The following is a 21,558-nucleotide window of genomic DNA, read 5'->3' on the forward strand; positions in this document are numbered from 1 at the left end:
ATCTGCCCACAAAACCTGGTTTCCCTGTGACCTGGTGATTCCCGTCATATTTGCTGGGTTTATATCAACCTTATCAAGACATGTTGCTGTGACATACTGACAATCAAGGGCCATCTCAGCATGAAGGTTTATGCAGAAGGAAAGAACATTGCTCAAATTTTTTTTCAAAGGCAGTAAGTCCGGGTACGTTTAGGCTGGGATACAACACTGACATCCAAGGGTTTGCTACAGTGCTTAACACACAGGAAGCCTACCATCCCACACAGCAAATGTCAGTAGACTTCTGGGACACCAGACGACCTATGAAGCAAAAGACATGACACAGTGGTTAGGTGTGCAGGTTTTATGACAACATTTTAAAGAGTGTAGCTTCAAAGCTTTATGTAACTCCCCAGATAAAGCTAACCTTTCTCCCCTCATAGCCCAAAACGCGTGTATGGGATAGATACCCTATCCTAAGCATTATTTAAATTTTTTACTATTTAAAAAACCCCAGATGTTCATTATTCCTAAGTTATAAAAGAGACAGGTACTATAAAATTATGGTGAAAAAGGACTTAAGAAAAAGAGAAGTGAGAAAAGAAGGGTTAGGTGGGGGAAGGATGCCCTGGAAGTGGAACTTGGCGGAGAGCCTGCGACAGCGCCCGAGCCTCAGGAGGGCTTCATCAGCCCGGCTGTTCCCCAGCCACGCTCAGAAGCTGGGATGCTGGGGATGCCCCTAAGTGAGGGCGAGGGACTCAGGCTGGGCCCGGGTGGGCTCAGGGGGAGGGGCAGGATCTTAAAGGGGCAGCAAAGTTCTCCAGAACATAATATTTTTATGTCTCCTCAGTTTTCTCAGATAAAGCAGTCCTGGAATCTTGTGTAGGTTATAAAGAAAATAGATACGTTAAATAACTATAAACGTTGTAGAAGAGTGCATAGTTATGCGGATGTTGAAAATGTAAGAGTAATGCCCTAGCCGGGTGGCTTGCTGAAGTGGTGTCATTCTGGGCACCAAAAGGTTGTGGGTTCCATTCCCCGTCAGGGCACATACCTAGGTTTTGGGTTCAATCCATGTGAGGGAGGCAGCCGATCAATGTTTCTCTTTCTCTCTCCGCCTCCCTTTTTCTCTCTAAAAAAATAAATTAAGTAAAATAAAAATACCTAAAAACTAAAGGCAACGACAGTACCTGTGGGACACAGCAAAGTAGTACCCAGAGAGCAATGCATATAGCCTTAAGTATAATCACTCTTAAAAGAGGAAAATTGAAAGCAAGTCAGCTAAATTGTCAAGTCATGTGGCTAGTAAAAAAAGAAAATTACAGAGTAACAAAAGGAAAGAAAGAAAGGAACTGATGGAATCCATAAACTAAAAAACAAAAAAATATAGAAAAATCACAAAATAAAAACTGGTTCTTTAAAAAAATAATAAAGCAGACATACCTCTGGCAAGATAAGAAGAAAAGAATAAAATTGGACAATAGTACGACTGAAAATGGGGCCTTGAGGGGCCGACTGGCTCAGCCGTTGAGCATCGAGATCGCGGTTGGATTCTGGGTCAGGGCACGGCCCGGGTTGCGGGCTCGGTCCCCAGCAGGGGGCGTGCGGGAGGCGGCCGATCAATGACTCTCATCACTGATGTTTCTCCCTCTCCCTTCCTCTCTCTGAAATCAACAAAAACATAAAAAGAAAGGAAAAAGAAAAACGGGGCTTAAATACAGCTAGAGCATGATTTTAAAAAACCCTAAGAGAACAAGATGAACAAGTTTATTCCAAAAACAATGTTAAAAAAAACTAAAGTAGAAACGTTTCTAGAGGAAAAAAAATAACCAAAATTAATTCAGGAACACACACCCGTGCACCTACCTACCTGTCTGTCATAAAGACGCTCTCCCTGAAAAACAGCCCAAGTCCAGATGGTTTCACGGAGTTTTACCGAACACTTCCAACTCATTTTGCTAAACTACAGTAATCCCACCGCCAATCCAGACAAGGTCAGTAGGAAGAAAAGATGTAAAATCACTGATGAAACATAAGCTGGTCGCCTCCCGCTCAGTACAGTGTTTTGAGGGTCTGGCCCGCACACTGGCCAGGGTGCGGCTCTCAACCGCGGCCTCAGGAGGCGGGGGGTTCCGGGCACTAAGGCGGGCGCCCAGCGACGGGCCGGCCACGTTTTTCTTCACCTGTCCAGCCCTCCCGCTGCCGTTTGTCCCGCGGACACCCGGCGGCCGCGCCCCCGCCCCGCAGCCGGTCGCCCGTCTCCTCCGCGCCGCGCGTTTCCATCGGCGGCTCTATCCCGGCTGTGCCGGGCTCGCGGGACTGGAGAGGGAGCTTGCACAGGCCCCGCGGAGGACCGAGAACGCCCCCTCCCCGCCTCCCGCGTCAGACCGCTTTATACAAAAGGACAAAACGCGGAGCCGCCGCCAGCTGCCCAGCATGGGTGGCGCCCCGCGCCCGAGGCCGGGCTGGGCGGGACGCGCGGCGGCTCCGGGCCGCGTCGGGAAGGATGCGGCGCGCCAGCCACTTCCTCTTCCTCTCGGCCGCGCGGGACCGGCCCCTCGCTGCGCCGCGGCCACAGGAAGCGCCGGGCGGGGCCGGCAGCCGGCGCCCCATCGCGCGCCCTCCGCGCGCCCCCCGGGCCCCCGCGCGCCCCTCCCGCTGCCCCCCGGGCCGGGGCCGGGCCAGAGCCGGCGCGGGCGCGGGGAGGGGCGGCCCGCCATGGAGGTGGAGGAGGCGTTCCAGGCGGCGGGGGAGATGGGCATCTACCAGATGTACTTGTGCTTCTTGCTGGCGGCGCTGCTGCAGGTGAGTCCGCGCCGCCGGGACGGCGCCCCGCATCCCCTGCTCCCGGCCCCGGGCGGGGCGCCCCCGTCTCCCCTCCCCCAGCGACGCGGGGCGGGGACGCTGAGGCTCCGCGAACACGCGAGGCAGGGGCCTCCCCGCCTCACCCCCCGCGAGGGCGGGGCCGGGCCCTGATCGCCAAGGTCGCCCGGCCTGTCAGCCCCAGCCCCTCCCCCTCCCGCGGCCCCCAGGCCCAGCCACCCCTCACCCCGCGTGGGCGAAGGAGCGTGCGCGCGCGCGTGTGCGTGTGTGTGTGTGTGTGCGTGCGTGTGTGTGCGTGCGTGTGTCGGGGGCGGGGCCCCTTCAGCGGAAGAACCGGGCAGTAAGGGGGCAGAGTTGCTCTAACCTGGGACACCGGCACCTCGGAGTCGGAACGCGGGGAGCGCGGGGTCGCCGGCCGACGAAAGGCCGCGGCTGGGGCGACCTCCTGCGCTCTGGGCGCCTGCCCGCCGCCTCTCACTGGCCCCAGGGGCTCCCGCTCCTGGGGCGGCCAACGCACGGGTCTGTTTCTCTGGTTGGAGCTGCGCGGGGCCCCGTCCAGAGGCAGCCGGCTGGAGGCGGCGAGGGGCCAGCGCCGGCCGCAGGGTGCGGTCGGGCGGCGGAGTCGCGGCTGCGCTGGGCAGAGCTCTGGGGGGAGACGCGCACCGCACCCTGAAAGCGCGGGTTCCCTGTGCGCAGGGTCACCACAGATGCTCCCTCCCGGGCAAGAGTTACTCTTTTGCCAGCCTAAAGGGCCCATTTGACATCAGTTACTTCTCCCAATATTCTTAGACATTCTGTTCACAAATCCTTTTACCATTTTACTTCTTCATTCGACAGATACCTGAGTGCCCACTATGTGCTTAGCAGGGGCTACAGTGGTGGGCACATCAAAGCCCCTTTCCCGTGAAGCCTGTATTGTAGTGGGGTGGGGGTGAGGCAGGCGGACAGTTAAATAGTTACAGTTGATATGTAGTGATAGAGATTATGAGGGAAGTCCACGCTGGTCATAGTGTAACCAGTTCATCAGTGGGTAAACCTTGCACAAGGCAACTGCTCAGCAGGAAGATGGGGGTTGGGGGAGGCAAGGGTTGACTTACTGATTCTCTTTTCCGTTAAAATGTTTGAAAGGCCAGTTGATTTCATCACCCGCCGGAACAACTGTTCAAATGATGGACTGATAGATGATGTCAATTCCTTCTCCAGCAAAACAAGCTCTCAGTCCACAAATATGCGGTGTTCTGAAGTTCCTTTGTTTGAGCTTTAAGTGTACTTTTCCTATGAGGAAAAAGTACCTGTGCTAATTTACAAAAGAGTGTTAAAACAGAGGGATTATAGAATTATAACCCTGATGCCTGATTTCATTTGTAATACTTTTTCTTTGAGAAAATTCTTTTCCCGTTCTAACCAAGAATTCCAGGAACAAACTCTCTCGCTGAGCAATCCCAGCTCCCCGATTCCCCATCCCGGCACTCAGCCTTTGGTGTGATTGTCTTCTTACCTGCCTAGCCAGGTATCCAATAACCTAGAATAATTTTCTGTTGAGTGGAATGTGGCACTAAAAAGGCCACTGTCTGGGGTTCAGGACCCGTTAAGTTTCCCTCACTTAACTTTTCTTTATGGTTGACTCAGGTGGTTAGTTTGATACCAAAGAGATCGAAACCCATGATCATGACTGTTCATTGATCTCTGTGCCTGACACATGGTCAGTATTTGCCACTGAAAAACTAGGTCTTAGAGTGTTGGGAATGAAGTGACTGGCTGTTTATTTTGTAGGTGTGGGCTGGGGAGGTGCCTGTAGCTGTGCCTATGTCAACAGAGGAGAGGCCCCATTATGGACAAAAGTGAATTAAAGCTTCACAGCTGTCACATGTTTGTGAGCTATGTGAGCCAAGTGGTCCCAGGATCGCCCCAGGTTATCCTGGATATGAGAGTGGAGTTCTGCAGAGACCCCTCTATTAAGTCTTGTTGCAGAGGTTTGGGCTAGGGGAGCTGGCCTGCAGAGTGGCAGTGCTGGGGGGTCCCATACAAGCTCTAGCACGATGCTGTCACCGTTCTTGTGAGGGTTGCTTCCCCCAACAGAGGGAAAAGTCAGGAGACCTTTTCAGAGTTACAAGGAAGGAGGTTAATTTCTGCTTTTAAAACCGAAGCACTTGTGTACCGTTGCCCAAGGAAGGTACAGTGCCAACTGCTAGCCCTAGTGCCGGAGAGGGAGGGGGGCCCTGCCAGAGAGCCAGCCCCACACATTGTGGCAGGGACTGCGGAGGGCGGGGCCTCTGCTTCCGCAGGAGCCTTCTCTGCACCTGAGATTTGGTGATGACCAACCTCGGCTGAGAAACACAAAACCAGAGGACAGAGATGCAAACCTGACATCCTTTGGTGTGTTCTTCCTCCTGGGACTATTATTATTTTTTAAATGGAACTGTTACTACTTTTTAAATGGTTTTAAGTCCCTTTACTTCAGACACATCCAAGTGCAAATAAGATGACAAAACCACTTTACAAAGCCAGCTCTAAGGATCTTTTGGTTAACTGTTTCCTTGGATTGTTGATACCTTTATATAGCTCCTTAAAAGTGACCTCAGCACCTGGGCACCTTTGGCTAGGAGACTGTCCTTCACGCTCCTGCGAACACAATCATTGGCATCTCCAGAGCGGTTGACTTTCAGATACGTAAAGATTATATGCAGAGTTTGTAGATTTCCCTCGGGCAGGATAAGATGCAGATGCCCTGTGATGGTGATACGTGGTTTTAAAGTGCATAAGCAAAAAAACTAAAGGCAAAAAATTGCCTTACGTCAAAACGGTTGTCTTAAAAACAAGCAGTAAGCTGTGCAGTGTTACAGTTAGGAAATTTCTTACCCTCCAAATGTACTTGCCCGGCCTTGGGTTAGAGAGAGCTCTTTGTGGTATTTAAATATGAATGATTCTGTTTACTTTATTAGTGTTGATGGTGATTCGGAGTTGATGTCATCATCACTGTTTTGTGTTTTTGTGCTTGTTTGCCAGGCTGTCTGGAGGAGGAAGGCTGGAGTACAATTCTTTGTTTTTTCATCTCCTTAGACATACGTGAGAATGGCCCCAACTTCTTTGTTCTAAGCCAGAGACTCCAGCTCCATTTTCTTCAGGATAATGAATTACAGGTTGTAGTATAATTTGCACAGGAATTAAAGCGTCCATGAGCCAATAGGAACCTGGAACCTGTAACAAGCTTTCGTTGCACCAGCAGAATTGTGCCGCTGCTGTAAACCTTGGCTTGGGGTGCGGTTCTCTGGTGTCCAGAAGGCATTATTCTCATGTCAATGCCTAATAACCCCAACCTGGCTTTTCAGATCCTAGAACTGCCAGTGCATTCATAGCATCCATGCAATAAATATCTTTTCACGGCGTTTTAGAAAGTGGAATGGCCGAACAGATATTTTTCAGAAGAGGAAACTATAATAGTCAACACACGTAAAGATGTTTACCTTCAGTGGTCATATGGGCCAGGTGTATTAAAATGACTTTGAAATATCATTTCACACTTATTAGATAAGCAAACATTAAATAGTCTCACAGTACAAGTGTGATGAAAATGAGTAGAACCTACGCCTTGTAGAGAAAGATTTGGCCCTGTCTAGTAAAATTAAAACCCAGAATCGGGCTCTTAGGTATACGTCCTACGATATCTCTTGAACTTGCGCATAAGGAGATATGTATAGGATGTGTACTGCAGCACTGTTTGTAATAATAAAAATTAGAAACCACCTAAATGACTCTCAAAAAGGGACTGGATGGTTAAAGTGTGGTATAAATTTGATATAACAAAACAAACGAACCAGATCGGTACACAGCTACATGAATGAATCTCTAAAACACAAAGTTAAATGGAAAAAAATTAATTAGCATAATATGTACAATGTGACACATACTCATTATAAATTTTACAACCATCTGAAGCAATACTGTATTTGGTTTGCAAATGTATATGAACCACGTGGAAATATGAGCACATGGAGTAGAAGGATCCACACCCAGTTCATGGGACTGTTCTTGGGAAGGAGGGGAGGGAGTGGCCCTGGAGAGGGGAGGGGGTGCCAAGGAGATTTCCTCTGTGTCTGCAATACTGTAGTTTAAAACCCTGAAGCCAGTATGATAAAATGTTACTTGTTAATCCCGATGGTGGGTTCATGAATCGTTTTTTTATTCGTTTTGCTTCTGCGTTATTTTTTTAATTAAAAAAAAGGTAAAGCAAAGATCTGTATACCTAGGAGAGAATGCCGCAGCTCGTTGTATGAGGATAGCCGTTCACTCTTTTACTCATATTCCTTTAACCAGTGATGGCTGTGAATTGTGGTCATTTAACACTTGGGAGGGTGAGGGGAGGTGGAGTGAGTTTCGTTCTGGATGCTTTATTAAACTTTGTAGAGAATGCTGTCACAACTAATATAACCCACCTGCTTGCATTTGTCCCCATGCCCCACTCTCCCCAGGAGAGTCACAGGAAGACTTGCCTGTAGACAAGGTGTCACTGGGGTGGGTAGCTGCTGGGTCTAACCTCGCAGCCATAAGCAAGTGATGAAGTTCATCCATGCACATTAGTGAAAACCTTCGTTGCATTGCAGTCACTGGGACTGGCTCTCACGCCCCAGGGGATTCTCACCACCACCAGGAGTTCCGCCAGGATGAGTAGCTGCAGCAAGAGCTTCCTGAGCATGACTGCAAAACATGAGCATCTACCAGGGTTCTCTGCTCGTTTGAGCACGTTTTTTGCCATCCCTACCCTCTAATTTCGTTCTGTCTGCCCTCAGACATTGGCTTGGAGCTTGGGTGATCATCTGGGGCTCGTTTGCTGGGCAGGCCTTGCATCAGTTTAGGTGAGTGGGGCACTACAGGTCAAGGACACCTAGCTACGCTTGCCCCCAGTATGTCCCCGGGAAGCTATTGTTGTCTATAGACAGACACTGCCCCCTGGCGTAAAGCGGATGAAGCTGCAAATCTATCCGACCCTCGGATTTCCATGCGGGGCTGATGGAGACCCAGGAGCCTCTGGAGGTTCAGGGGGCTCCTTTGAGCCGGAGCATTTCAAGAATCGGAAGGTAGCCTTGGAAAGCAACTAGCCCAACCTCTACAGCACCCACATGTCTGGCCAGGGCCACCCACAGCTGCTTGGCATGTGCCCTGGCTGAGAAGGTATTACCTTCCATGACTGCACAAAAAAGTCATAAAAATGTGGAGACAGGCCATGTGAGTGTGGCGGAGGAAACACTAGACGCGAATGCCCTAACGGTCCTCGGCAAGGTGGCCCAGCGAACCTCACAGGTGACCGCGCGTCTTTACTGCGCCTGGAGGTGGCCGGATCCTAACATTTAATTCGTTTTGCAAGTTCAGGATTTCTTAGAGTTACCCAGTGCCCAGCGGTTAGTTGGCATCGTGTGAATGTTGACCTTGATGCTTTCAGAATACCAGCTTGCTTTGCCACCACAGCTAGACGCTGCCTTGCAAGGAAGGGCCGCCAATCAAAGACACGCAGCTCAGGAACCTTCCCCGACTTCCTTGACCAACCCTCAGACCGAAGCTAACGTCTGCATTCATGGGGATCATGTGCTACTCAACAAACAGTGTATGATTATAGGAAAAAAGAGAAAACATAGGAAAAAAGGAACAAAAATTACCAGAACACTACCAGCCCAAACTAAAATGTGCTCACTTTTTGATGTATGACCTGCCAGACTTTTTATTACACAAATATGTACATTTATCTGTTTTGCAAAAAATTGTATTTTAACCTGATTTTGTGTGTCTCAACAGTATTATGAATGCCTTGCTGTGTTCATAAATGAGCAAATACTTTTTTTTTAATGGCTGTAGCCGAGTGTACCAGCGTCCGTTGCAAATACAGGTTGGCCGGTTCCTCTTTTTCACGGCCCTCAAACCCACACAGCCCATGCTCTGGGTCATCCTTTGGCTCTGGCCTTCACGCCTCCCAGCTGAGTGTTTACCACTCCTCTTACCCCTAAATTTCTCCTGGCCCCGTTCCCCTCCTCCCCAGATGTTCTTTGTTCCAAAACAACCTTCTGAGCATAAAGAACAAAATGACGGCTCCTTGGCTTTCACCCCTCCCCTCGAATCTTGCGTGAAAAATCATTCAAGGTTAAATAAAAAACCTTAGATAAAAGCATACTAGCCAACCCTTGGCATTGTAAATGGTGTTTATTTTTATAGTCCTATCTGTAGTGATGAAACATTTTATTGCTCTGAAAATTTCCTTAAGTTAAAAAATGTGCATTAATTTAAAGACTACTAAGTACATAGTAGACAACCAAACACGGGCATGTGAAACTTACAGGGGGTGCTCAGATGACTGGAGTTCGCGAAGAGCTGCTCTTGTAATATATTCTATTTTTTAAAACTCTAAAGATATGTTCTTTACCTTCCTGACTCTGATTGGACTCTTTCTTTGGCCTAAAAATTCCTTCCCCAATCTCATTTTGATTAACCCCCAGCAGTCTTTCACTGCCTAGCTCAGGGGTCACGCTTGGAACCATTTCCTCACTCCCCTCGGTGGCATTCGCATCTGCTTTCCCTGCGCTCTCTGTAGCTTCGTTTCTACTACGGCTAGTAGAGCATTTGTCAGCATCTGCCTGGATCTGTAGCTCTGGATATATTTGTTGTCCTGACTTGAATGTATGTGGCTACAAAGAAACAACTGTTTCTTATCCATTCTTGTTAACCACCAAAGGCTCAAAATACACTGAGTTGTAAAGCGTTGGTACTCACTAAAATATTTTTTTAAAAATTAAACTGAAAAAAGGAAGGTGGTCAGTTGATGGTATTTCCATTTTATTTGGGAGAGAGAGGAACAGACGCAGGTTCAATAATGTGTCCAAAGTCTTAATTAGTGGTTGGAACCAAGGCTAAGTTCTAGAATTACTGGTTTCTAATCCATTTTCCTTTTCCCCCCTACACCATTCTGCAGGGAATTAGTTAAAATGTATGATGGGCTCTTATGTACACAGTGCTGTGTGGGTTTCTTGAAAGGATATAGGAAATGTTAGGTTTTCCTTCCTTCAGGATATGACAGATCATTAGGAAATTAGAACTTAACTGCATCTACACCGTTAGTAAATAATGCAGGCGGTGCGCGTGCAGAATTAAGAAAGGAGACGCTGGCGAGGTCTAGAGTGGTTCATTTACTTCAGAAAGAGGGCTGAGCTTGAGCTGAACTTTGAAGCTTGGGTTTAGGGGAAAATGGGAAAGTCATTTCAGGTGGAAAAACATAACATTGGAAAAAGTGCAGGAGAGAAATAACTCCCCTAAAACGTGGCCCAGACCTGCAGCTCTGGCCTCAGCAGTTTGCTAGAAATGCAGACTCTCAGGTCCCTCTCCAGCCTCGGAATCAAACTGCTCCTTAGAGTTTGCGAGGCGCCGATACATGTTATTTTTGTGGTGCTGTGCAGTTTACTGCTGGCTGAAGAGAGTCCCCATTTGCCCCCCAGAATAGCTTAGTCAGATGTGAGTGAATGAGCTAAGGATGTATTACTCGCGTCTGTCTTGCTAGAAGCAGACCTGAAGCTCGTTGAGGCTTTGACTTGCTGACCGCCTGCTGGAGCCGAGGCACACACTCGGGCTCAGAGTCCACCTTCCCTTCCCGCCACACAACGAGATGTCGTGTGTGGGGACCCAAATATTCCAGCAGAAAGCTCGAGGGTGCGTTAGGCAGCACCTGGGCCGTGTGGTGGGATCTGGAAAGCCAGGCCGTTTCTTGTTTATCTGTTAAGATGTTTTGACCCGAAGAATGTCATGAGGAGGGTCCCCGGGAGGCTGGTCTGGTGGAGGGATTCGAGTTGAGAAGAAAGGACACGTGGAGACACCAGTTATTCGGGACACAATAACTGAATTTTTTTAAATTCAGAAACTGTGTAGTGTCAGTAAGCCACCCCCAAAATATTTATGGGATGCTCGCTCCGCGCCGGGCACGGGGCATTTGGTGTTGCCCTCGTGATGTGGCCTTGCTCGGGTAATGCTGTTGGTAGAGTCACTCAGGTGACTGAGTACCAAGTGCCCCGAAGACTGCCAGTAGTGCCGGGAATGACATCATCTTTGATTTTTCCTGTTTCTGTTTTTCTCTGAAAAGAGCTCCGGCCCCAAAGTTCAGTGGCTCCCCGTCTCATCCCGGCCTCGCTATGAGTGTTGCCGGTGACCCTGAGTGACTCACCGATCACTCCGTAGCTCATTGGTCCCGAGTACAACACAGACACCCTACTTACGGTGACTTCATGGGCAAGGTATTGTGATGAGATCACTATTGGGAGACAGTTTTGGTTTCCTGAGTATTTGGACAGCTTGTAATGCTGTTCAGTATAAAATTACTTCTAAAACCTTCACTCTTTGAAACTTTTCAAATGTCAGTCCCCTGGTGCATTCTAGCCACTTTCCTGACTATAATTATGCGGGGAGGGAGAAGGGCCCCCCCCCCCACCACCACCTGCGGCCCCTGCGGTCCCTGGCAGTAGTGCTGGAGGGCTAATGACCGGTCTGAGGTGGTGGCGGTCCCACTCCAAGGACAGCGATTTCTCATTGTGCCTCGGAGGCCCATCGCTGATGGGTGCGGTTCGTTAGAAGTCGTGCCTGGCAGCTGTCGGGTAACAGCGGAGAACCGGGAGGCTTGTACTCTGGGGGGAAGAGCAGGATGTGAGCTCTGTGACTGTCACAGCCGAGGTGGAGAGGAGCCACCCCTGTATCCGTGTGTAGGTGGAGCATCCCCATGACTAGAGACAAGTGCTAAACCTTTGTCTTCATAGGACCACGTGGCCCGTGTATGTGGCTCAGGGGTTGAGGACCCAAGGGTGACCTCTATGTGAAGTTCAGGCACCGCCTTCCCCCAGCCTCCCGGCGCCCCTTCCATGGCGAGTGTCACGCAGTGTCAGAGCTGCCGGGCTCCGTCTCCCTTACCCGGAGCAAAACCAGGCTCGGCCCGTGTGCCATCGCAGACAGAGGCTGGTGCCGTTTTATGGAGACTGCGCTGCATGCAAGAGCTGCGGGTATCTATCCTTCTGTTGACATGAGGTCGCAGCCCTGTGTTCAGTTCATGTGCATGTGTGTGTGCATATGTGCACGAGCACACACGTGCATGGCGTGGGCATCGGAAGCCTTGTGAAGGGTGGTGGAGGGTAGAGAAGCTGAGGAAGGTGGAAGATGCTTATCCAGCCTCCAGATGGCTACGAACACGACTGATTAATACAGACAACGCTGACCCACTCGGTTTCCCTGCTCCCTACAGTAGGAATCGGTATGTATCGCCACCGCCTCTGTTTTCAACTGCTTTCCACACGTTGTGGCTTCTGCCCAGTGTGCAGCCTCCACTGTGAAACACCTCAGATTAGAGGACCCTTTGGAGCATTTCCCCTTTTACCTAGAACATTGCTTATCCTAGAACAATCCAGAGAAAAATACGATGCGTGAAAATGTTTTCAACAGCACTTAGAACAGTGCCTGGCCCGTCGTTAGCATGAGAGAAGTGTCCGCTGCTATTATTAGTGCCCATCCCGGTCATTTGCTAAGTCATTCGTTCACTCGTTGAGTGTGTGATGTCACGTATCTAGGCCCTGATATCTGCTTTGAAAGCCCAAAGGTGAATGAGACGGAGATTCCGCCCTCAGGGAGAGGATATTCCAGTATGAAAAGGTAGGCAACCAAATGCATAAATATTATGATACAGGCTCTAAGAAAGGTCTAGATGGAGCTTTTGGGGGGTGAGCAGAGGCAGGAGGGGGCTTCTGGAGAAGCTGGAGAGGAAGGCAGGGTGGTGGGAGGCGGCATCCGAGTTGCAGCTTGGAGGATGGGAGAGGCTCGGACATTTACAGCCGAAGGAACTGCTTTCCAGGGAAGCGCGTGGTAGGAGCCAGAGCAGAAACGAGCATGTCTAGAGAGAGGAGAGCTGCTTGTCTCGCCGGATAGAAGGCTGCGCATTCACCAGAACACAGTTTTGCGCCATTTCCTGAGTTTCCTTGCCCCATTTTTTTCATTTCTTGACCCATCGATTATATTTCAGCAGATTATCATCAGGAGGGGCAGTTACTAAAACTGGTGCAAGTGGCTTTGTAATGATAGCCTCTGCTAAATGTATCTATCTATTCTTGTAATTATTTAGGTTTCTGTTCTTACAAGCTGATCACCTCCGGTGCTAAAACGTCCTTAATAGTATGCAAATAGCCGCCAGGAAGCAATGTAAATCTGGAAACATGTTTGCCTTTGCCCTTTACCATAAATCTCCCACACAGGCTGACCTGCAGCCGCTTTGTACATCTCGAGAGGCCCAGAGTTATTCTGCTCAAAATAGATTGGGGCCGCCTATATCCCGCAGCCCAGCTGAGGGGGAAAAATCACATCCTGGGTTTTACATTAGCTTTCTGTTATGACACACACAGTGCCGTGACGACTTTACTCTTTCCCTGACAGTAATTCCATCACCTGTTTGTGATAAATCACTCTGCCTTGGGTGCGTGAGCTTATCCACTTAACGGCTGGATGGGCCCCCACGGGATGGTGTGGAAGGCACTGGGAGGTCGCTGAGGAACGGAGACAAGGTTGTTGGCAGGTCTGCCCACCTTTTTGTGCCTCAGTCAACGCATCCATCCAGTGGGGATGTTACTATATGCTGCAGAGAAATCATAGGTTTTCTATGTTTTAGACACTTATTCTGTTTAAAGGCATTTTAAGACATCAAGTTCTAAGTTCATAGGCATAATTTCTTAAAATAAGATCATCTCACTATGGAGAAGACTAACGTGTTTTCTTATATACATTTTCAGCTTGAAATAATCGTCCAACAATGCGAGCAGATATAAACGGAAATCCGTAGTATAAAAAGGCTGTGTTGGGCTCAACAGCCTGTAAGCCCAATTGTGAATAGCTAAGGAGCCCAGAACAGACAGAGACAAATGGCATGTGCACTCAATAAATATTTCTTGAACTCATGAGCGAAGTATTATTTTCTTTGGGGAGACAACTATGTGTAGATTAAACAATGGTTACATTTAAACAGCCAAAAGTATTAAAGCGAATATCCATTCCTGGAATTTTGAATTTCTTTAGATTGTATTGTAAGTTTTATACTATATTTTAAAATATTACCTAGTCAAGTACATGTTATGCTTACTTACTTTAATAAAGCATGCTCGCTTGCGTGCTCACTCTATCATATATATGCATATATATATATATATATATATATGCTTCATATGTATATTGCGTATACGTGTGTGTATGTGTGGGGGAGCGTGGGGGGTGTATACTGTTTTCTAAGACGTTTAACTATGCCACAAAAAATCTTCTTGTTTAAATCGTGAATTCAAGGCCAAGAGACTCCTGGACCCTGGTGACTGCTTATCTGCACAGAGGATCTAGTGGGGAGGGGAAAAGAGCGGGAACGTTAGTCTTCCGAATCAGTCAGTGATTTTTCCCCCTGCACCCACCCAGTGTCAGCCATCGATGCGCAGTGTCCTCAGCAGGTAGAAAGAAAACCCTTGGGAAAAATGTCAGGGACTTCACAGGTGGGGCTGCAGATGGCTTCGTTAGCAGTAGGTCATGAGGCTCCTTTCACGCCTTTCTCCTTTGTCTCTGATATGTCCCGTTTCCGCGCTCATAAGGCCTGTGAGCTTGGGATCGCGCTTCCAGCACAGACGGTCTTGTGTGCTTGCTCTTCCAGCTCTACGTGGCCACCGAGGCCATCCTCATCGCGCTGGTGGGCGCCACGCCGTCCTACCACTGGGACCTCGCCGAGCTCCTGCCCAATCAGAGCCACGGCCGCCAGCGGGCCAGCGAGGACCAGGCCCTCGGGGACTGGCTTCTGAGGGCCAACGGCAGCGAGATCCATAAGCACGTGCACTTCAGCGGCAGCTTCACCTCCATCGCCTCGGAGGTAAGCCCGGGAGCGGTGAGCAGTGGAGCCCGAACAGGCCACTGTGGTCACCAAGTGAATGCATCTCCTTGCCCAGGTGGAACCACCTTTTTGTCTTGTTGATTTAAATTTCAGCCATATCTTCAGATAAATTTGAGAGTTCTAGTAAATTTGAGGGTTTAAAGGAGCCAATTCCACGAAAACATTTTTCCTTCTTACTACCAGTGGGAAAAGCCTGAGTTTTACCAAACTAGTTATATGAAGGGCGATAGAAACTCCAAAAGAGCTGCTCTTTGATTATAGTGTCCTTTAAAGAAGTGCATGAAAACTTCCATGTTTCTTTATTATAGACACAAAAATTAACAACGTATAGAGAGAGGAATGGAATGACCCACCTGTAACATCCGTGGCTCATGCTGAAGTCCAGTCCCATGTGTAGACCACGTGGGGCACCTTGACTGTACAACCTCAAATACAAAAGTACTGCCTCGTGTGGGCAGGAAGCCTTACTTTCAACTGGGGCTTTGCTGGCCAAGAAGGTTCGTATAAAGACAGTCCCTTCTGAGCCAGCCAGAGGTACATGAGCTGAGTGTAGACTGGTGATCAGAGAAACCCTGGGATGAGAGGGGCAGGGCTTCGTGCTCAGCTGGAAAGCACTCGTACTGGTTGTACTCGTACTCGTAAAGTGTTAAAATATTCTGTGTCCTTTGCCTGCTGCCCACAAGCTGTCCATTTGCTCACTGCCATTCTGGAAGTCCCCCCTCCCCCATTCAAATTTTTTGAGTTTTTATCATGAATGTATTGAATTTTGTCACATACATCAGTTTGCCATTTTCTACATTAATTGCAATGATCGTGTGATTTTTCTTCTTTGCTTTCTAACATGGTGGATTATACTAATTGATTTTTAAATATTGAACCAGCCTTGCATCTCCAGATGGCATATACTTATTTTTATATATTGCTGAATTCTAGTTGTTAAAATTTTTGCTAAGGATTTTGGCTTCTATATTTTGATGGATATTGATTTGTAGCTTTCTTTTCTTGTACTATCTTTGTCTGGTTTCGTGTCAGGGTAATACTATGCTTCATAGTATTGAATTACATAGTATAGAATACAGCTTCATAAAATGAATTAAGAAGTGTTTCTATTTTCTGGAAGGGTTTGTGTAGAATTGGTGTTATTTCTTTAAACATTTGATAGAGTTCTCCATTGAAATCATCTCAGCCTGTAGATTTCTCCTTGGGGAGCTTTAAAATTATGAATTCAATTTTCTTAATAGTTATAGGGCTATTTAAATGCTCTACTTTGTATTGTGAGTTGTGGCAGTTGGGTTTTCAAGGAATTGGCCTGTTCATCTCAGTTGTCAAGTTTATATGTGTCGAGTTGTTCATGATATGACCTTATTGTCCTTCTGATGTCTTCAGAGTCTGAAATGATATCCCCTTTTTTATTACCTGATATTGGAAACGTGCGTCTTCTCTCTTATTTAATTACTTATCTGCCATGAGAGAGGCTTGTTCGTTTTATTAATGTTTTTAAAGAACCAGCATTTTGTGTCATTGATTTTCTCTGTTCTGTTTTCAATTTTATTGATTTCTACTCTGCTCTTTATTATTTTTTCCTTCTCTGTGCTTTGGGTTTTTTTCTTTTTTTTCTTTTTTTTTAGGTTTGAGATATGGTAGCTTCGATTATTGAGGAGAGTCTTCCTCTTTACAAACGTAAGCATTTAGTGCTATAAATTTCCCTCTCAGGATGGCTTTAGCTGTGTGCCACAGATTTTGACATGTTGCAATTTCATTTCTGTTTAGCTTTAATGTATTTTCTCTCTTCAAGAGATTACCTCTCTAGTGTTTCAGTTGCTGCTCAAAGTGATGATATTGAAACTGGTACCCAAGCTTGTCATTAAGTTGGTAGATTTTTAATATACTGTCTGTGACATATAGATAATATATGCTTCTTACTGAAATTATTTGGTATAAAATGAGAGTTAAAAAAACAAGTATAAAGTCTTACTGACCTCTCATGTAAAACTTTTGAAAGTAAATATCAAGATAGAGTCTGCAGAACTCTATAGTTTAAGGAGATGGTGTTAAAAGTACACATTTTATTTTTTTATTTCTTATATTTTTTATTGTTGACACTGTTACAGATGTCCCCCATTTTTCCACCTCCACCCAGCTTCCACCCCCACCCTCCCCTGGCCCTTACCACACTGTGGTCTGTGTCCACGGGCTATGCATACATGCTCTTTGGCCAATCCCTTCACCTTCTTTCATCCACCACCCCCCCCCCCCCCCACCTCTGGCAGTCTCCTCCATGTATCCATGCCTCTGGCTCTATTTTGTTTGTCTGCTTATTTAAAACTCTCATCTGCCCCTTATTACATTCAGGTCAGGCCTCGCAGAAGTTATTCATGGAGGGTTTTGGGAAGGGCAAATGAAAGGTTATGTAGACATGATTAACTTGGTATTAATGCAAAAAACCCACCCTCTAGTCTAGGAGTCTCGGCTCTTTTAAAATGAGCCAGCAGCCTTTGGGGTGAATTTATGTGGCGAATTGCTGTCTGCCTCATTCAGATGGTTCCCTGAGCTCTGACTCATTCGGAGAGGACCAGATATCATGGAGACATGCGATTATCGTGCTTAATTAATGTTTGCCGCCAAAAAGAATAAGGCTGGAGTCTTTAATATCATTGTAGATACAACCGAAATTGACTGATTATAATCTTGAGATTAATATCTTTTCCCCACGCCATACCCTGGGGTCAAAAGACAGAGTATTAAAACTATTTGAAAAATTCTCTGCAATAATTGCTTTAGGGGCTCATTTTTTTCGATGTCTTGCTTCCTTGCGCCTGTACTACTGACTCTCCTGCACTGCACACGTCACCCAGTAAGTGGTAATTCAGAGTGACAACTACATTGAAATGAAGCAGGTCAGTTAATCACCATGAAATTGCTCCTGAAACACCCTGTCCGAGTTCTTCCTAATCACAGAGGCCTCTGATCACCCTGTTCTCTCCTGAAGTGAGATTGTTCCTGTCCCATGACTGGAAATATATCTTCGGGAAACGCAGGACAGTGGGGGAAGGGAGCAGAGTTGGACCTGTTGTCAGAATAGCTCAGCGTATCCCCCAGGGCAGCCCCCAGCTCCCAGCGGTGCGGGGCCCACGGGGTCCTGCTGCGGGGCGTGCGGGAGCTGCTGTGTGTCCCAGCCCCGAAGCCTTGAGATACTGACCAGCTGGGAGCCTGGGAACGGCCAGGGCACTCATAAAATGACTTGGTTTTCATCACAGCAGGACTGCGGGGGGCAAGACGCTCGGTCACTAAGCGCCTGCCCGGTCTGGCTTGCCCATTGCGGTTGGCCCTGCTGGGCAGCCGGGGAGGCTGTCCTTGCGCTTTATGATCGGGTGGGCTGTGCCCTGGACAGCCATGCGTCTGTCCCCTTGCAGGGAAGGCTGCACCCGCACCAGCGATCTGCACCGGGTGGTGAACAAGTCCCCCTTTTAGAAGGTGAGAGGCAGGGGTGCCGCTCTCGGCCCTGCCTGTCACTGACACTGTGTATGATCCACAGCACAGCTCTCACCCTGCCCTGTCCTCATGCTGTTCTCAGTGGCGTCTGTCCCTGGTTGGGCCTGATTTTCCCTCAGGACTGCTTTCTGTAGATGAAGGAATGGCTGTCCCAGTGCTTTTAATGCTGGGCCCCGCAATTCCTTTTGGAAAGTACATATACTAAGTGAACTTATGAACTCTCCAGTAATTGTGGTGAGCATATGAACAAAAATACAGATAGTGATTATAAAGCAAAAGTAGATTGATCTAGGTCATCCTGAGAAACCGAAAATATTTTGTCTTTACTGTCTTTCCTCTTCTGTTAATGAATGAAAGAAGAAAAGATTTCCTGCTTTTTAAATTTGCAAGTGATTTTTCAATGTGAAATGAATTAATATAGAAAAGAAAATTCATTTCCGTATCTCTAGAATTTGGCCTGTCATTTAAAAAAATGATAGGAGAATCATCACTTTGATAATCTCTAGCCAATTAAGGCTTTGAGTGACTTAGAAATTTATGACTTTTAAAATTTAAAGCCTCATAAAAAACACATTTTTCAAGAACATCACACTCATCATTTTCGGGGAGTTTATTATGGTTTAATTTCTGATATCCTAGTGATTGCTGGTTTGGGTTTACCTTGGTACTAAATATTAAACAAAAGGGCAAAGAAATTAACTAACATTAAATGTAGTCTTCTCAAAACTTTAAAATCAAGTTATACCAGTACATTTTCTCAAATACTAAGGGATCCCTCTCCTAATATGCCTCGTTTGAGCCTTGACAAAATAACTCTTCAGGTCACATAATAGGTATGTGATAAGTTTGTAAATTCTACTTGAAAAGTTTTTAAAATTGAAAACCAAACCAAACATTTAAATAAAAACCTGACAGGTTAGCGGAGGGGTAATATGGAAAGCCTATTGTGAACACGTTACCTTAGTCTTGAGTCAAGCACCCAGTTCACCTGGATCTGTCAAGGATGCCTCCTGGGTTCCAGCTTCTTACGCTTCAATGTGCTTTCTTAAACTCTGGCAGTGCCTCCCAATTTTTCTATCAGTTCCCAAATACATTCAAGGAGAAGCAGGGAAATGCATTAGTCCAGCCAGCATTGACCCGAAGGAAAATTATGAGAAATCACTTTGACACTGGAACTGGCAGCCTGAGAGTCAGAATTTGGAATTTGCTGGTCAAACATCCTTTGGGCCACTGCTTCCTGAAACTGCCAAATGAGCTGGTAGCTATCCAGTTGTTGGAAGGCTAGTATTATGGCCTTTTTGATGGATTTGAGAAGTTCTGCAGATGTGGTCAACAGAATGGTTGGTTATGGAGCAGCCGCATGAACCGCTTTTTATTGACCAAGCACAAAACAGATCAGAGCGAGCCCAGACATCTTGGCCATATTAACAGACTAGCAGAAGTTGCAGTGCAGAATAATCTAGGCTAAAGTTGCAGGCCAGATCTTAAAGGCACCAAAACAAACTCTCAGAACATGATGTGTCTTCACCTAAAGGCCATGGCACTTATCCTCATGTTCCCTGACCAGCCTTTCAGGGTTGATCACGTCTACCTTGTTCCGGTCATAAACGTCACCTCCCCCGAGAAGCCTTCCCTGGCCACCTGTTTAAAGGGGCTTCCTCCCAGCCTCTCCCAAGGTGCTCATGTGTTTAATGCCTGTCTTACTCCACCGGCACTGCCTCTCCATGAGCGCAGGGACTGTCTAGCTCATTTACATCTGTATTCCCAGTGTTTGGAATAGTTATTAACCCCTGGTAGAAACTAATCAAATATTTATGGGATAACCAAATGAAAAAATGTCTGGAACATAGTTCATTTTTTTTGGTCATATTGCTTCTGTCACTCTCTCATTGAAATTATGACTGCCACCCAAAGCAGCAAGTTCCTGATGACTATTTCTAAGGGCAGTGACACCCTAGTTTATGGTTTCTAATCCATGAAGGGTGAGGAACGCCAGTTAATTAACCTTAATCAACCATAGAATTTAGGAGTAAAGCACAGCGTTCGGGAGAGGGCCGCGTCCCTGTTTATTCCAGTGCCCGTAGCTTGTGGCTCTTGCTGCGCAGAGGTGTACAGAGCTGTCTCGTCAAGATCCCTGTCGATGCGGCCTCACAGGAAATGCAGGAGGAGGAGAGAAATTCCATTGCTGTGGGCCGTGGTTAGTGGTGGTCAGAACATCACGGGACAGGAGTGACCTGAACGGGGAGAGAAGGGAGGCTCCCTGCAAATGTTCCAGAAGGGACTTTCCTAACCCTGCCTTTGCTGACTCTAAAAAAGGGCTGTGAGGGGGGAGAGGCGAGCATCCTTTTAGTTCTCTGAGGCCACCTCTGTGACATCTCTGTGACACAGGTGGACTTTATACCAATGCTCACCTTACCACACGGCTAGACAGGGCTTTAGATAAGGGCGGGTTAAGCAGAGGGCCATTACTTTCTCTTTAGGGTTACATGCTTCCCTTAAATAGAAGGTAATGGTACTCAAGGGATGTTTTATTGTGGTAAAATATCCATAACATAAAATGGACCATTTTCACCATTTTGCAGAATACAGTTGTCGAAGTAAGAAACATCCAGACCTGTAGAGAATTGTTATGAGTTTATTTGAGCCAAACTGATGACAACTGCGGGGAAGCAAAATCTCAGCGGCTCGAGAAAATGCTCCAGAGAATGGCAGCTTTGCAGTTTATTATAGACGTTATAATGAAAGGAAGGGGCGTAAGGAGGGCTACATGGAGCCCACTGGTGCTAGATTAGGGCGGCGGGAAAAAGCAAAGTGGGAAACCTCTGAAGCTGGGTGAAGAGTAAAACTAGACACACACTTCTTTCCCATGGGTGGGTGCAGGGCAGTTAACAGTGAACATTCCCAGCACGTGGAGATGGTATTTGGGCAACAATGAGAGGTTCTGTGGTCCCTCCCTCTGGTGGGAGATTGTGCCCTGAGGGGTCTGGAAAAAGGTGATTACTCTGACAATTCCCAGGATAGGTTATCTTAGATGCAAACAGACAGTAGACAGGCTCACTCAAGGCAAAGATTGACCTTTGTCAGGGCAGCTGCAGGCCTAGGACGTGACGATCCACCGTGACTCACTCTTAGGAACTGTTATGCTCAGACCGTCCTGTGTGGTTACTTGCAGTCTCTGAGTTTGTAGGGCCCGCCGTGCAGGCCTCCCCTGAGCTTGTCAGGTTAGTACGTGGCCCCTTTTTGGCCTGCACAGTACAGTGGCATTAGGTACATTCACAATGTGCAGCCGTCACCACTGTCCATCTCTACAAGGGGAAACTGGTACCCATTGAACCGTAACTCCC

At 47.4% G+C, this 21,558-nt stretch overlaps 1 protein-coding gene and 1 long non-coding RNA gene across 2 annotated transcripts in view; one reads left to right on the forward strand and one right to left on the reverse strand.

Annotated features, from left to right (window-relative positions):
- Positions 1-115: 115 nt before the first annotated feature.
- On the reverse strand, positions 116-1,136 carry LOC107545273 (uncharacterized). The gene is made up of 2 exons (XR_001604004.2): positions 1,034-1,136; positions 116-300 (listed from the first exon to the last, which is right to left on the reverse strand). It is a non-coding gene; the product is annotated as an uncharacterized LOC107545273 (long non-coding RNA).
- A 1,558-nt stretch (positions 1,137-2,694) lies between these two features.
- The window catches only part of SLC22A15 (solute carrier family 22 member 15), a 43,493-nt gene continuing 24,629 nt past the window's right edge, over positions 2,695-21,558 (forward strand). Inside the window, exons 1-2 of the mRNA XM_087828276.1 lie at positions 2,695-2,784; positions 14,489-14,701. Coding sequence (XP_087684402.1) covers positions 2,698-2,784; positions 14,489-14,701 — 300 coding nt within the window. The 5' untranslated portion in view covers positions 2,695-2,697. The remainder of the gene's footprint in view (positions 2,785-14,488; positions 14,702-21,558) is intronic.

This window comes from Miniopterus natalensis, chromosome 19 (assembly GCF_054644295.1).
Source record: "Miniopterus natalensis isolate mMinNat1 chromosome 19, mMinNat1.hap1, whole genome shotgun sequence".
Taxonomy (NCBI): domain Eukaryota; kingdom Metazoa; phylum Chordata; class Mammalia; order Chiroptera; family Miniopteridae; genus Miniopterus; species Miniopterus natalensis.